Here is a 15,050-nt window from a genome sequence, read left to right as displayed (position 1 = left end):
TCTCCTGAACACAGTTTTTGTGTCAACTGGATTCAATGGACTTTACATTGTGTTTGTTGGGGCAGCTCCGAAACATCACTGTTTTGTTCCGGACGTTAACTTGACAGAGGAGTGGGAAAAGGCCATCATTCCCTTTACGAAGGTGGATGGTGAGGAAGTTCAGAGCCAGTGCAGCAGATATAAGTTGGATGTAGTAAGGAATCTCTCAGCTGAAGGATACATTCCTGGGAGGGATGTCAACCTCACAAATCTGGAGCAGGAGAGATGTTTGAATGGATGGAGCTACAGTAAAGAGATCTACCACTCCAACATAGTCACTGAGGTCAATATAAGTGTGCATGTGTGTTTTCTTTGGCATTTTTGGGAAATCTGCCCCTTTGTGATCCTTTTAAATGTGTGCTTTAACTTTCCACAGTGGGACCTTGTATGTGACAACCAGTGGAAAGTTCCATTTGCATCCTCAACGCTCTTTGTAGGATACCTTCTTGGATCCCTGATCTCAGGCCAGCTTTCTGACAGGTATTTCATTCTTACTCCTCAATAAAAGACCCATAAAGTCCAAAAACAAAAACCTTGAATGTACTTTCAAAGTTTTAAGACTTAGAGAAATGGTAGTTGTGTTACTTTGAGTTTCTACTTTCTGTTGCATTTGCCAAAAGTCTGCTTTTAAATCGTACAAATCAGGTAAGGATTAAACACTGTAGTGTCAAAGGAGACTTAGGCCCTGATGTGTAATATTATGAAAATAGCTCCATCTACTGTTCAACTCGGTGACCTCCAAGAGAGGATTTCATTTTCTTGAGATTGTGAAAGAGTAGTAGTACAACTGGTCAGGTTGCCTTGATGTGACAAATGGGTTTTACTTCATCATTCATCAACAATCACTGTAAGTTTTAGTAACAACATTGCATTTCATATCAGTATTGACTTGGATCATGGGTTGTGCTTAGTGCCCATTTAAACCACATGTAAATTAGCGTTATGTCTTATGCAATCCTCTGTCAGGACAGCTGCACAAGATTAGGTGTTTGCTGTAGTTTGTTGTTGTTCTGAAAGACAGTATAAGGACTTAATGTCACTTCTAGTCCATGTCTGTGTCTGACAGACATTTGAACTTCACATTGTTTAGGAGCAGGGGGTTCAGGTCGCAGCGGTCTGTTCACTGTTCAGCTGTTTTGCAGCTGTGAAAACTGAGTGGAGAAGACGGGATGAGAGGTTTTAGGGCCTTTTGATCATTGTGTCACTAGAACGATTTTAAAGCTGTTAACGAGAAAGGACGTTAATAGATGACATTATTTATCATGGTTTAAGCAAATTGTTTGATGTACATGCTGGATAGATGAGAAGGAGGCTCATGGTTTTATGTTCAGCTGAGGTAAACTTTACCACATTAAGAATTAAGCTTCAACATATATTTAAACGCTAGCCACAAACCTTGAACTATTAACTGTGGATAATGTGAATTATAGTAAATAATAGTTGTACCTGATCAAAATTATGTAATCAGTATTTCCTTTACTTTGGTTTGCTGTTGACCAACTCTTGTTGCAAAAGTTAAGCCAGTAAAACAAGGTAACATGCAGCTGCCAGGTTCTTGTCTCAGATTTGACATGTTGCCACATGCAATACAAACAGGTTTCCTTGGAGAAAGTTACTGCTTTCGCTGTGCACAGCCAACCCACAGGATTAAATATGAAACCAATGACTACTTGGGAAAAGTGCTGACTCTCAACTTGTGCGCTTGAGCCTATTTAAATCCAAAATACCATCATCAGCAGTGCAGGAATGTTAAACTCACACTATTCAAATAGGCCCCCACTTATGTATACAACTACGGCAAATAATATTGGCCACAAAGTCAACTTTAATAACCCATACAAAACCATAAGGACAAAAATAAACATTAACGACAGACAATCACGATAACTAAAACAACACCAATACAAACAACATAATAACAATAACAAAATAAACGAGAAAAATCCCTATAATATAATGTATGATAATGTAATTTATTGTTAATAACTGATTGTATGAATATCTGTCATTAACTGTCACCACTCTTGTTCTCAATACATTCAGTTTATTACTCGACTGATCTGTTGCTGTCCCTTTGAATCTTTAACAACAAAAACAACGTGTGATTCTTTTGCATTCAGGTTTGGGAGGAAGAAGGTCGTCTTCATATCCCTTGCAGCTCAGTGTGTCTCGGTCATCCTCCAGTCTTTCTCTCAATCATGGAGGATGTTCTGTATCATGTTCCTCTTTGTTGGAGCCTCACAGATATCCCTCTATATCTCGGCATTTGTACTTGGTATGGAATGTTAATTACTTCTCATCATATGTGTTTCCCCCCACTGTATTCATCATACAAATCTCTTCTTTTACAGGAACGGAGGTGTTAAGTAAAACTATGCGAGTGATCTTCACCACCCTCGGGGCCTTTCTTTTCTATTGCATTGGTTACATGACACTACCCTGGATTGCATATGGCATCAGAGAGTGGAGGACTCTTTTGGCAGTTTTGGCCACAACTTCTGTGGTCTACATCCCACTGTGGTGGTACGTCCTGCTCATTTATACTTATTAAACTTCTGCGTTTGATTACAAATGTGGCAATACTTTAAATAAAATGTTCAACAGAAAGGATGACAACATGAATAACCTGTTTAATAAATGTTTCATGCTCACTTAAAATGGTTGAGCAGGTTTATCCCGGAGTCTCCTCGCTGGCTGATCACTCAGGGTCGAGTGGAGGAAGCTGAGGCCATAGTGAGAGATGCTGCAAGGAAAAATAAAGTTCAGGCTCCACCAGTTATTTTCAAACAGTTTGAGGTGATTTTTATTTTTTACTAACATCATGTGTGACATGTGAATACTCATTCTTGTTCTGTTTTTGAAAACAAGTCGTTACATCGTGGAGAACAGTGCTGTGCTAAAAACAGAATCGTAAAATGTAACTCTTTTTGCCAAAGCCTTATTTCAGTCTGCTTATAAAACATCTTAGCAGTCTGTGTGCAAGAAGCAAAACTGAATCAATTCTCTTGTTTTCATTGGTTTTAGGTCCAGGAGAGGCCTCCGATCAAAACATACACCATGTTTGATATTTTGAAATCCAGAAACATCAGATGCATCACATTGATGTGTCTGTTGTTGTGGTAAGTGTTTTTTTCCCCTTCCTATTCTAACATTTTATAAAGCTTATAAGTCACGCTTGTTGGATAAATGCTGAATCTGAAATCTGTTCATATGTAGTTTGATTGAGAAAGCACTAGTAAATACTTTTAAAAGTGCATTCATGTAATTCAAAGTCCCTTCAATTGTAGTTTTCTTTTTTGTTTCTTCTCAGGATGGCCATAAACATTGGGTATTTTGGATTATCCCTAAACACCTCGAACCTGAGCGGCGACCCCTTCATGAACTGTTTTCTGTCAGCTGCTGCTGAGGTTCCTGCCTATGTGGTTTCTACTTTGCTGCTCAGAAAATGTCCAAGAAGAGCACTTCTGTCCTCATTCCTCATCATTGGAGGAGGAGTTCTTCTTCTCATTCAGTTCATCCCTGATTGTAAGACTTCTTTATGTGTTTGATTGTAAATTTACAGAATCATCACACGTTCAATTTGACAAAATACATACATTCTTAGGCACATTTCTCAAGCACTAAGTCCTCCGATGAAACTAATTTAAGATGACATATCCTTATGACTCTTTGTCCAAATGGCTGAGTGTTTCGTAAGCTATTACTGTATGTTAAACCTATGGTATGATGTAAAGCCTGAGCCTGTCTCAAAGTGTTTTAAAAAGCAGGCGTTGTATAAGAGGTTGTGCAACTGAGAAAAGGTAAGTTATACAAAGTTTTTTTGTAACAGTTTCATCACTTATGTAAGTTTCTGCTACTGATTGTCAGATATCGTTTAGTCATTCAGGGTATGGTGTATCACACTGTATTAATGTGAATGCAGCTTTTTGACAACATAAAAATACTTTTTAATGAAATGATTGTCCAAGTCAATACTGGCAATGCACGATAATATTAACCTGAAAAAAACTTTACTTTTAAAGCACATGCAGTGTAATCTAGTGATGTACAGTATAGAATTAATATATAACCTGAGTTTTCACCAGATGACACAACACTCAAACACTGCCATGTAATTTCACACATCCCCACTCTTTCACCCAAACAGCATCCAACATGTTTTCCAAATAGCTATAGGCCACAGTTTTTCAGAATGGGTTTACAAGGGTTTGTATAAAGAAACAGTGTAGTTGTCAGTATGAGAAAACATTGGTCACAGAAAACATTATATTGAGTTTTAAATTCAAAATTTAAAAAATGTCATATACTCAAATTTATTGTATTCCCCTAAGACTGTTATATTCGTTCTTTTCAAACCTGAGAGTTTTACCTCTTGCTCTGCCTAAGTGGGACTACAAGTATTATTTCAAGTTAATTTTTCGCTACCTCAGTCTGCCTGTTTCACTTTTATTTCACCAAGACTGCTTATTTTGTAGATTTTTCTTCATGAAGTTTTAATAATTTAATTCTCCCTCTCAGCCCTTCAGTATATAGCTCTGGCTTTGGAAATGACCGGGAAGTTTGGCTTCACCATGGCTTTCAGCATCGTCTACATTTACACGGCAGAGATTTATCCCACTGTTCTCAGGAATGTCGGAATGGGAATGTGCTCCTCGGCTGCACGCATTGGCAGTATCACAGCTCCATATGTCATCTATTTAGGTATTTAAATGTTATCATATCAGTTTATATAGTAACAGCTTTCTGTATAGATTCATATCAGTGACATTTACAAATGCATTTTAACCACTTTTCTGTTCAGGTACTTATAATAAGGTTCTGCCATATATTCTCATGGGAAGTCTCACAATAGCCTCCTCCGTGGTGAATTTCTTCCTTCCGGAGACCCTAAGTATAGATCTTCCAGAAACAGTGGAGCAGATGCAAGAATGTCAAGGGTAGGTCCTCGTGTCTGTAGTACACACTTATTTAGAATGAGCCATAAAAACCAATGTTTTACAACATGCTAAATAGCTTTTACTCAGTCACATGTAACAGCAAGGATGAGCAAGATTTTCCTTTCAGTTCTCCACCAACAGAAATGACTACCGTAAATTCTCCTTGGAAATTTGTAAACATTTTCTTATTGCTTCCTTCTAGGAGTCAAAATTCAAAAAGGAAAAATATGCATAACAGTTTTTTTGTTTGTGTGTTTTTAGATTATTTGGGGGATTGTGTTGGAGGGACAGATAAGGGATATAGTCAGAAACCAGGGAGAGGGAGAAAGATAGAAATGACTTGCAGGAAGGGAGCCACAGGTTGGATTTAAACCTGGGCCATTCTCTCTGAGGACTACAGCCTCTGTAAATGGGGAGCATATTTAACCAGTCGGCAACCAGCACCTTACATGCATCTTTTAATCATGTAAACAAAATAAAAGCCAACACACAGTAAAATTGAGGAATAAAATATATTAATATATTCGCAAAAAAATATCAGACACAAATGTTGTACCAGTAGCTTCCTTGATGCTTATCCGCGTTGTTTTTTTCTTTGGACGACAGATTGTGCAATCGACCAAAAAAGAAGAAATATCTGGAAAATGGAGGAAGTGACAACCTCAACATACATCATGAGGCAAAATCTGATGTGCAATTTCTTACTGCATAGTTCAGAATCATCAAAGAAATAAAAAAGAAGGAACATTCATCTTGCTTGAACTTAATAATCACAAATCTGAAAGTAAAATCCAAACATACACAGCTGGTTCCAAAAGCCTGCTGCCAAAGTATGTATGGTTTTTTTGTTTATGTTTTTTTTTTAACATTTTTAAAACATCTATTTTTGTACTCAGTTCATGGTTGCTACTTACAGAATGTTTCTTTAAAAATGTTAAGAAAACTGTTTCAAATAAAGTGAAGTCAAACTAAACTTGTATTTCTTTCGTTTTCTTTTAAATGTTGAACTTTTTGTTTGTTTGTTTGTTTTTTGTTTTTTTGTTTTTGTTTTTTTGTATCTTATATTACATTTTTTGAACAAATTAAGATTCAACATGAGGTTTCATATAAAAAAGACCAGCCCTGAAATTACTGTTGGTGTTCAAGAGTTGGTAACTCACATAGTGTTAAATGTTGATTGCATATGACAAGTATCACTCTATAAAAGAAAACCATTGGCATGTGCTCTGTGTCTCAATAGTTTCTGAGAGAAAAGTTCTGAAGCTACAGTATTAGTAAAGCCTCCCCGAGATGTACTTGGCTTAACTAGAAAAAACCATGGTGGAGGGAGGTGTCCACTTGGTAACCCCGGTGATGTACTCTTGACTCTTCTGCATTTATTCTGTTTTTTAAAACCTTTTCTGAAAGGTAACATCAAGTGCCATACATCATTTTAATCAGGAAATCAGACTGGCTCATAAAAGTCCAAATTTGACATCAACATGGTCTCAGAATGAAAGAATTTATTAGAATTTAAAAAAATAATAATAATTATAAAAAAAGATGTAATTTTACTTTGAACTGAGACAGAACCTCATGAAGTTTTTGTATTATTTAAAATGTTTTCATGCAATTTATTCCACTTTTTAAAGCATGTAAACAGATTTAATGGTTCAAAACTCTGTATGCAGAAGCTATTTTTAGCTCTTGTTGTAAATCCCTTATGGGCTCCTGTTCATCAAGACCTTAGACATTTGTCTCAGGATTCATTGAAAACAAATGACCTTGAGTACCATTGTAGTGTATTATACATGCAACACAATGTAAGATCCTGTAAATTTACATTAAGAAACTACACCATCCTTGCTGCTTTATCTGCAAACAACCTGTCTTCACATTACTGTTGTACCTCAGTTTGAAAATGATTCACTCCATGCCCAAGTATACCTTGAATTGTTTCCTTATCTATGTTATTGAAACACACTCTGTAGTGGTGCGAGCGTGGGGGCAGATGGTGCGACCGCTCCAGGACCCCTGCTGTCTCAAGGGCCCACTTTGAGCCAAATTGAACATACATTTTAGTTATTGTTCAAAATTGTATTTATTTATTTTTTGAGTGTTTTGCTGCAATAAAGACACACCATGTAATATCAGAGCAGAAAGGGCCCCCTCCACACTGCCAAGGGGGGTTCTCAACTTCAGCAGCAAAGACCACCAGAGGGGTACTGTGGCCTGTTGCAAGGCCATTAATTCCAACCCATTGACAGACCTTTGCTGGGCCCCCGCTTCTGTCTCAAGTTTTAAACACCAGGTTACCTGCTCTCTGCATCATGGTTGCTAAACTGCTCGAGCTTTAACCAAAGTGCTGAGGAGCATATAACTCTCTTTAATTTGCCTTACTCAAACATTTTGGATTATGCGGATCCGTTGAAGACAAAACGCATCAGAGCAGCAACTGAACCAAGGTAAAATAACACTACACCTGTCATTTAACCACAATGAGATGGTGGAAAAAGGAAAAGTTTGAAAAGTTGCAAGCTTACCTTTGTACCTATCAACAATGTTTTCAAACTGCAAAAACAGTGTTCCTTTAAAATATGGTTTCAAATAATTCTGTGTGTGTGTGTGTGTGTGTGTGTATGTGTCAAGGATATTGTTAATTTTTAGATTTGAAATCTGTGTGACAGATAAATAGAGAGGAACTTGAAGGAGGACGAGCGCAAGGATCAAGAGCAAAGAGCATGTGTGCCTGTGTGTATAATGTGGCTCTGCGAAGTAATTGTCAAAAATGTGGCTCTTCGTCTCTGACTGGTCGGCTTCCCCCACTATACATTAGCGTATAGACAGTTTAAGGGGGTTTAAGTCCCCACCCTCTCTTCGCCTGAAGACAATTGCTACTTTTTGCATAACTTGAGTGGGGTGTAACGTTTTCTAAGAGTAGCCTATTGCATGTATGTAACCTCTGACATCCGGTGAAGCTGGCATATATATATACGGTAACATTCACAGAGCAGTAGTCAAAATTTACTCTTGTGCCTTGTAGATGTGTTTTTTTCCTTTTTTAATTTGTTATAATATCAAGGGTTTTGGCAAGATAATGGGCAGCTTAAAGATCAGGGACTATGACAGTATCACATCATTCCTTGGGTCTTGGGGAACCTTTCAACAAAGGATTTTTTTCGCACTGGCCATCAGCATCCTCCCAAATGGATTTGTTGGTACCATTATAATATTTATAGGTGGCACTCCTCCTCACGAGTGCTTTATCCCTGAAAACAACAATATCAATGACATGTGGAGAAATGTGACGATCCCTATGGAAACTGTCAATGGCGTTGAAAATCCAAGCTCCTGCTCAAGGCTCAACTTGGATTTTGTCAGTAACTACTCTCAAAAAGGTATCATCCCAAATGTGGATGTAAATGTGAGTAATATTCCTTTAGAGAGTTGTCTGGATGGTTGGACTTACAGCAAAGAAATCTACCAGTCAACCATTGTCACAGAGGTGAGTCATCAATTTACTTCCATTTACATGTTTTATAAATGAAAATTTGAAATTTAAAGTAGTCCATGTAATTCTAATTTATTGTTCTCATCTCTGTAAAAGGATGCAATGGTCAGTTGTGTCAATTGCGGCACTAAGATCTAACAGGATGAGCACAGAGAGAAGTCCACAGAAGTAGATCATTTGTGACTTTATTTGTGCAGTTTCAGTGCTATAATGGACTCTAAATCCAGACTGAAAATCCTCAAATAAACTGTTGTCATGGAGAAAGTCATATAACTGATAAACTAACACTTGCTCCGGGACCTTTGTGGTAAAAGGAAGGTTAGATAATGTAGGCCTGTAGTTAACTTGGGTTATTAAATCAAGATAGGCTTTGAAGACTAGTTTCAAATACAGGTGGAGTGCCACATTCTTTCAAATTTACTCACGCAGCTTTGTTTCAGCATACACGTTTCTGAGTTGTACCATGGAGCTAGTCTCTGCTGTTTTATAACCTTCTTGTTTTAGGAGAACAATCAAATAAAGAGTAACTTATGTTTAAAACCCAGTAAATTGTTCTGCTGCTTGACTTGGCCAGGATGCTCTTATAAAAGAGATTCTAATTCTCAGTTGGAGTTTACCTGGTGAAATATAGGTGAGATAAACATTGTGGCAGTGATACTACATGTACATTTAGGAAGATTATGGTGCTACTAAAAGATGTTCCATATTGCTACTGTTGCATGCTGATATCTAAGTAATATGTCTCCATTTGCAGTGGGACTTGGTGTGTGACAATAGCTACAAAACTCCACTGGCTACCTCTATCCATTATGTTGGTGTACTAGTGGGAGCGTTTTTATCAGGCCAGATGTCTGACAGGTAGTATAACGCTAACGGCAGTCTCTGAAACATTTAACAGTCCGTTTGTGAAAATCATGTAATGTCTTTCTTTCACAGGTTTGGAAGGAGACCCACACTCTTTCTCATGATGGCTATACAGACTCTTTCAATAACAGCGCAAATATTCTCACCAAGCTGGGAGATCTTCACTCTTATTTTCTTCTTCGTTGGTGGGGGAGGATACTCCAATGTTGTTATTGCATTTGTACTGGGTATGTTTTCCAGTGAGGATATCAAGCATTCTTTGATATCTTGATATCTTTGTATGTCATCATGGCCTGTTGGAGTTTTTTGGTAAAACACAAATGAACATTAGTTTGACTACAAAACTTTTACTCAACAGCCTCAACTTTTATTTATATTTTTTTCATATGTCACTCATCCAGGTACAGAAATTCTAAGCCCAAAAGCCAGAGTGTTCTTCTGCTCTCTTGGGGTTTTTATGGGCTCTGCTTTGGGGTACATGGCAAGCCCAGCTGCAGCTTACTTCCTCCGTGATTGGCGAATGCTGCTGATTCCCATGGCTGCTTCTTCTCTCATCTACCTCCCACTTTGGTGGTAAGAATATTAAAATCATGTACTGTAATTTACCCATTGAACCTAACACAATTGTGACCATTTATTGATGTTGCTTGGTGGGAGTTTTATCAGTTCATGCTATGAGGGAAACAAACCACTTCAAATACTCACTTACACCCCCCACCTCCACATGGCACATGGTAGATAGATTATTAAACTGGGCTATTTCTGGAGAGAGTTTTAGGTTAATATGAAGGTGCACAAGCTATTATCTAAATACATATTGTTTTCCAGTCCCTTAAAGGGAACTTTGTATGTGGTTGTCTATAGGCTCTTTAAGCATCGCCAACTGGTTTGGATTTGCGCATATATTCTCATTTTTCTGAGAGTCATTATTGTCATTGTTTTCTGTTATTGTGTTTTTATTGTCCAGGATTGTCCCAGAGTCTCCTCGCTGGCTCTTTTATCAGGGAAGAGTGAAAGAGGCTGAGGCAATACTGAGGGACGCTGCCAAGATTAATAACATAGAGGCCCCACAGACCATCTTTACAGCAGCTGAGGTATCAGTTTTATGATTGACATGTCATAAAGATGAACCACAAGTACCGCCCATCTTAGAGCACAGGTGAAAAGGCCAGAGGTTCAAAAGCTTGTTATAACAAACTTCAGAAAGAAAATTTGTGTTGTAATTGGACAAGTGGAAACCAAGACAACTATGCATCACCCATGGAAGGCCAGCAGAGCAGCTTTACTGCACTTTAAAACCAACAGTATATATACTGTATGCATCCTAATACTATAAAATAAACAGGACCTTAACTCCTAACCAAATGTGAGACGAGCAAAAAAAGTAATATTCAATAGTCAAAGTATTTAAAGTTAAAACTATTCACAATCTTCTTGAACCAAAACACAGTTTTGACCAAATTGTCATCATAGTAAAACACTTTTTTTCCAGCTTCATAGCATGGAATCAGTTGTCTTAAGACCTGTTGGTTCGTTGTTTACCTGGCAAACAGAGCAGAGACCAAATGGCCATGTGGTGTATTAAAACCACTTACTTCTATTCCACACCAGAATCTAAACTTGAGGAGGACATACAATCTGCTGCACGGTTGACAGAGATGCCAACATGCTACGTGCATGCATGTTTCCTTAATGTGCTTGCTTCAAAAAACATATTTATTATAATCAATCTTGAACCATTAGTAGCAAAATAAATCCTATTTAATGTTATTATTGTAGTCTCAGTCTTAAGTCAACGCCTGCAGCAGAACATATATGATAATAAGATCTTTATTTTAAATAAGCCTGTACTTTTACACCCCACAGACTACTGAACGTGCTTTTATGAATGACTTACAGATGACATTTACAGTATTTCTGTCAATACTCCTTAATCATTTACGAGGGTTTCAGCAGTTCAGCAGTCAAACGTAAAGAAGACTAGAATTATACTTTTCAGGCTGAATTGTTTTAACATTTCTTGTATTTTTACAGATCGATGAAGTACTGGCTATGAAAAGCAAGACAAACAACTTATCAGTTATAAGCAACTGCAATTTGTTTTCTCTGACGTTGCTGTGTTCACTTCTGTGGTAGGTCTAGTTTCCTTACACCTCAATCCATCACATCATCAAATTGACTAAAATCTCTGTTTTGTGTCTATTTTTTAATTAATTTGTAACTGTTTGTATATCATGTCTTGTTCTGAATGTTTCTCCAGGTTCATCATCACCATCAGTTACTACGCTTTAACCCTCAATACATCAAACCTGCACGGCAGCCCTTATTTAAACTGCTTCCTGTCTGCTACGACTGAAGTGCCAGCTTATATTTTTGCTCTTCTGTTGCTCAAGTTTTGCCCCAGACGCTTCTGTCAGTCTTCAACACTGTTGCTTGGAGGTGTGATGATCCTCTGTGTTAATATCATCCCCATTGGTAAGTCTCAAACTCTTTAAATCAAATAGAATAAAGACGTTTTCCTTTTGATATTTTTAGCAGTTAGTGATAATTGAATGTTATGTTAATCCATCCATTAGATACTTATTACTACATACTATACTATTTAAAAAAACAAAAACAGTTGCCATCCTCATTGTGACACTTGATTACTGTAAATGTTGCCCACTCTTAAAATACGTTCATATTTCTTATATGTCTTTTCTTATTTCATATGAAATATTTAGTGGGCTGACTGATCAACTCAGTTTGCTTGCCAAAGGGACAAACCAGAAACACAGCTAAATTATAAACATTTAAACGGTAGAGTTCATATGGGGAAGTTTTACATTCCTTTGGTAAACTTTGGGGTATTTGTCTCACTCAGTGTGTGCTGTTTCTGATGGTTTCCTCAGGTCTTCCTGCTGTATCCGTGTCTCTTGAGATGTTGGGGAAATTTGGCATGACCGCTGCATTTTGTGTCGTATATGCTGTCACATCAGAGCACTTCCCCACTTTTATCAGAAATACAGCAATGGGGTGTTGTTCAATGGCAGCTCGTGTTGGAACAATCATCTCCCCCTTCATCATTTATCTGGGTATGGATTTATTGTTTTAAATATTGTCAACAGTAAAATTAATATCTAAAGGTTTTAGACAGTTAATTAGACAATAACTAAAGAAAGTCATCCATATATCCATAATCATTGACAAAATTATCAATGGAGAAACATTTCTTCAGACAATTTGATAAAATAAGTTTTCTATTGCTGCAACAGCTTTTGGTTGTTTTTTGTAAATCTAAGAGGAGATTTACTTTGACTTTGTTGATGCAGGTCAATACTACAAGTCACTCCCGTACATATTGATGGGAAGCGTTGCAGTTGTTGGTGCTGTCTTAGCGCTCCTTCTTCCAGAGACTTTTAACAAACCTTTACCAGAGACCTTATCACAGATGCAGCAGATATTCAGGTGAGTTCATACACACAGTCAACAATGTTTTTCTAATTGCAAAATTAAATATTAAGTCTTTCATTTCTATATGACTAAAGTCAAGAAAAAATGCGGATGGCGGTGGAGCTGTATCTTCCAAGTCAAACTTTGCTCTCTGTATACCTCCTGTGCAACAGAGAAAAAAAAGTGCAGATAAACGATTGACGATTGCTTTGATTTTAAGAAAGGACAGATGAAAAACTGCTCTTTGTAATTTGTATGTAATTCTTTTGAAGGCTCTTCTTATAGAAGTGCAGCATGAAAAATTATTAATGTATAATGGTCTACTTTTCTTACCCCTGTTCTTATTGTAGTTAATCTCTGATCTGTGATGCAGCTGCTGTTACTGTGTCACTAAATATCCTTTTAACATTCAAACAGGAGACGAGGAAAGAAGGAAGAAGAACAAGAAGAAGAAGAAGCTGAAAAAGAAGAAAGCACTGCTGATCATAAGACTAAAGAATCTAAGTTGTTGTTCATTGATTGACTGATTGATTTTCCTTTGTGTGTGTGGGGGGGGGGGGGGGGGGGGGGGGGGGAGGCCTCTAACAGCTCTATGTGTGATGCATTTTAAATTATGAACATCATTATGAATCATCTCGTTACTGGTGTACATTTATAGAAAAGTTGTTTACCTTGCACCTCACTCTTATACTTTGATGATAATGTACAGGTCATCCAACTGTTGCTTCATTCCTGAGAGGTACCTCCTCTTATGGAGGCTGGAGGAGCATCTGCTGCTCCTCCACATGCTGGGCTTAAATCGAATAGGTTACAGTAATAACTGTGTTTTTAGTGAGTATATTGCTGATGCTGTACTACTGAGTAACACTTTAGGATCAGGGGTGGATTACCCCACATGCATATACCGGGGCCTCAAAACCAGAGCTTTTTTCGTTAAGTTACTGTTTAATGTTGCAAAGTTGTAGCGCTCAGTATTTGATGTCAATACAAAAAAAGTCCTTCCAAAAATACTAAAGGAATGGCCTGAATATAAGCCTTTTTTTATCACCATGAGCCCTCCTTAATGGAGAAATAAAGAAAATCAAGTGCAAAACAACAGCAATCTCTGTGTAGACTAAAGAACATTATAAGGGGCCCCTTATGACTGGCAAGATGTGTGACAGCACATCGTCAGTCTAATAAAATCAGTGATTATTTCTTAGTTAAAAAGCAAAACTATAGCAAAAAAGCTCGCTCTGTGTCTATGTGTATCTCTTTTTCAGTGCACACTCCTTATGCAACCTAAAGGTCCTGAAGGATATGAAAAAATCAAAATATTGCAGGTCATCTCTTTGATTTGTTGAATTGGATAAGACAATTCCATCCCGACCCTTATGTAAATCCTGTTTTGCTTAGATACAGATTATTTGTAATTATTGTGATGTTGCCTTTCAATATTCCTGTGTGTACTGCAATGTTGTTCCTGTTAGCTTGTCATAAATTTACTTCTTTATTAATAAAGTCCAGAGGTTAACTTTATTTTTTATAATGGTACAAAACTTTGATTGTTGGCATTGTCTAACACTAGTAAGTCCCAGCTTAGACTACTTCTGGCCCAGTCCTAAATACGGGTCTCCACTAATTTGACACTATATTGACAGATTATAAAATAAAACAGGAAACACAAAAGATAAAACTAAGAAACACACACCCGAAACACCAGCAAAGAATGAGAACTAAAACAAGATAAATAAATCTAAACTCTGTAATATAGAACTAAAACAGACCAAATCATGACACCGAGTGTGAGCAGTAGCCTAAGATACAATGCATTGTTACCTTTTGCTGGTCTTTGTACTTGTGTTCTTGGTTCTTTCAAAACTGTTTAAGAACGGAATAAAATCCCTTGTCAGCTGCTGTCCAAAATGACTTTAGACATCCTTTAGACCGTGGTAAGCAAAAATTATCTAGTTCGATCATGTCATTACTGTTTTATCTGCTAACAATCAGTATAGACACATTACTAGTTTACCACTTTTGGAAAATGATTTACTCATTTCCCAAGATTTACAAGAACAATTCTGCCTTTCATCAGAGCTCATGTCCTAACCCTTAAGGACCTTATTACTTAATGCTTAACTAGAGAGGTGTAAAGTTTTTGTATGTAACTGTGTAACCTCCAAGATAAAGTTCATATTTAACTCAGCGTTCTCTCTCACATGGGTCAAATTTGATTCACAGAGCAGTCGTCAAAACTTTGTCTTGTTCCTTGTGGATGTCGTTTTCCATCCTTTCTTTTTTTTTTATAT

At 37.3% G+C, this 15,050-nt stretch overlaps 1 protein-coding gene across 1 annotated transcript in view; it reads left to right on the top strand.

The window, feature by feature from the left end:
* The window catches only part of LOC306831207 (uncharacterized protein), a gene marked incomplete at its 3' end in the record, with an annotated part of 13,579 nt that extends 294 nt beyond the window's left edge, over positions 1-13,285 (top strand). Inside the window, exons 1-19 of the mRNA XM_079355160.1 lie at positions 1-519; positions 2,160-2,314; positions 2,391-2,562; positions 2,709-2,835; positions 3,064-3,158; positions 3,350-3,564; positions 4,558-4,740; positions 4,841-4,976; positions 5,583-5,682; positions 8,038-8,460; positions 9,221-9,324; positions 9,403-9,557; positions 9,732-9,903; positions 10,298-10,424; positions 11,365-11,462; positions 11,591-11,805; positions 12,222-12,404; positions 12,642-12,777; positions 13,180-13,285. The exon at positions 1-519 is cut by the window's left edge and continues 294 nt beyond it. Of these exons, the coding sequence (XP_079211286.1) occupies positions 1-519; positions 2,160-2,314; positions 2,391-2,562; positions 2,709-2,835; positions 3,064-3,158; positions 3,350-3,564; positions 4,558-4,740; positions 4,841-4,976; positions 5,583-5,682; positions 8,038-8,460; positions 9,221-9,324; positions 9,403-9,557; positions 9,732-9,903; positions 10,298-10,424; positions 11,365-11,462; positions 11,591-11,805; positions 12,222-12,404; positions 12,642-12,777; positions 13,180-13,285 (3,421 nt within the window). The remainder of the gene's footprint in view (positions 520-2,159; positions 2,315-2,390; positions 2,563-2,708; positions 2,836-3,063; positions 3,159-3,349; positions 3,565-4,557; positions 4,741-4,840; positions 4,977-5,582; positions 5,683-8,037; positions 8,461-9,220; positions 9,325-9,402; positions 9,558-9,731; positions 9,904-10,297; positions 10,425-11,364; positions 11,463-11,590; positions 11,806-12,221; positions 12,405-12,641; positions 12,778-13,179) is intronic.
* Positions 13,286-15,050: the final 1,765 nt, after the last annotated feature.

The sequence above is a fragment of the Symphodus melops genome (assembly GCF_947650265.1).
Source record: "Symphodus melops genome assembly, chromosome: 11".
Lineage (NCBI taxonomy): Eukaryota > Metazoa > Chordata > Actinopteri > Labriformes > Labridae > Symphodus > Symphodus melops.
This window is presented reverse-complemented; position numbering and strand designations above follow the sequence as displayed.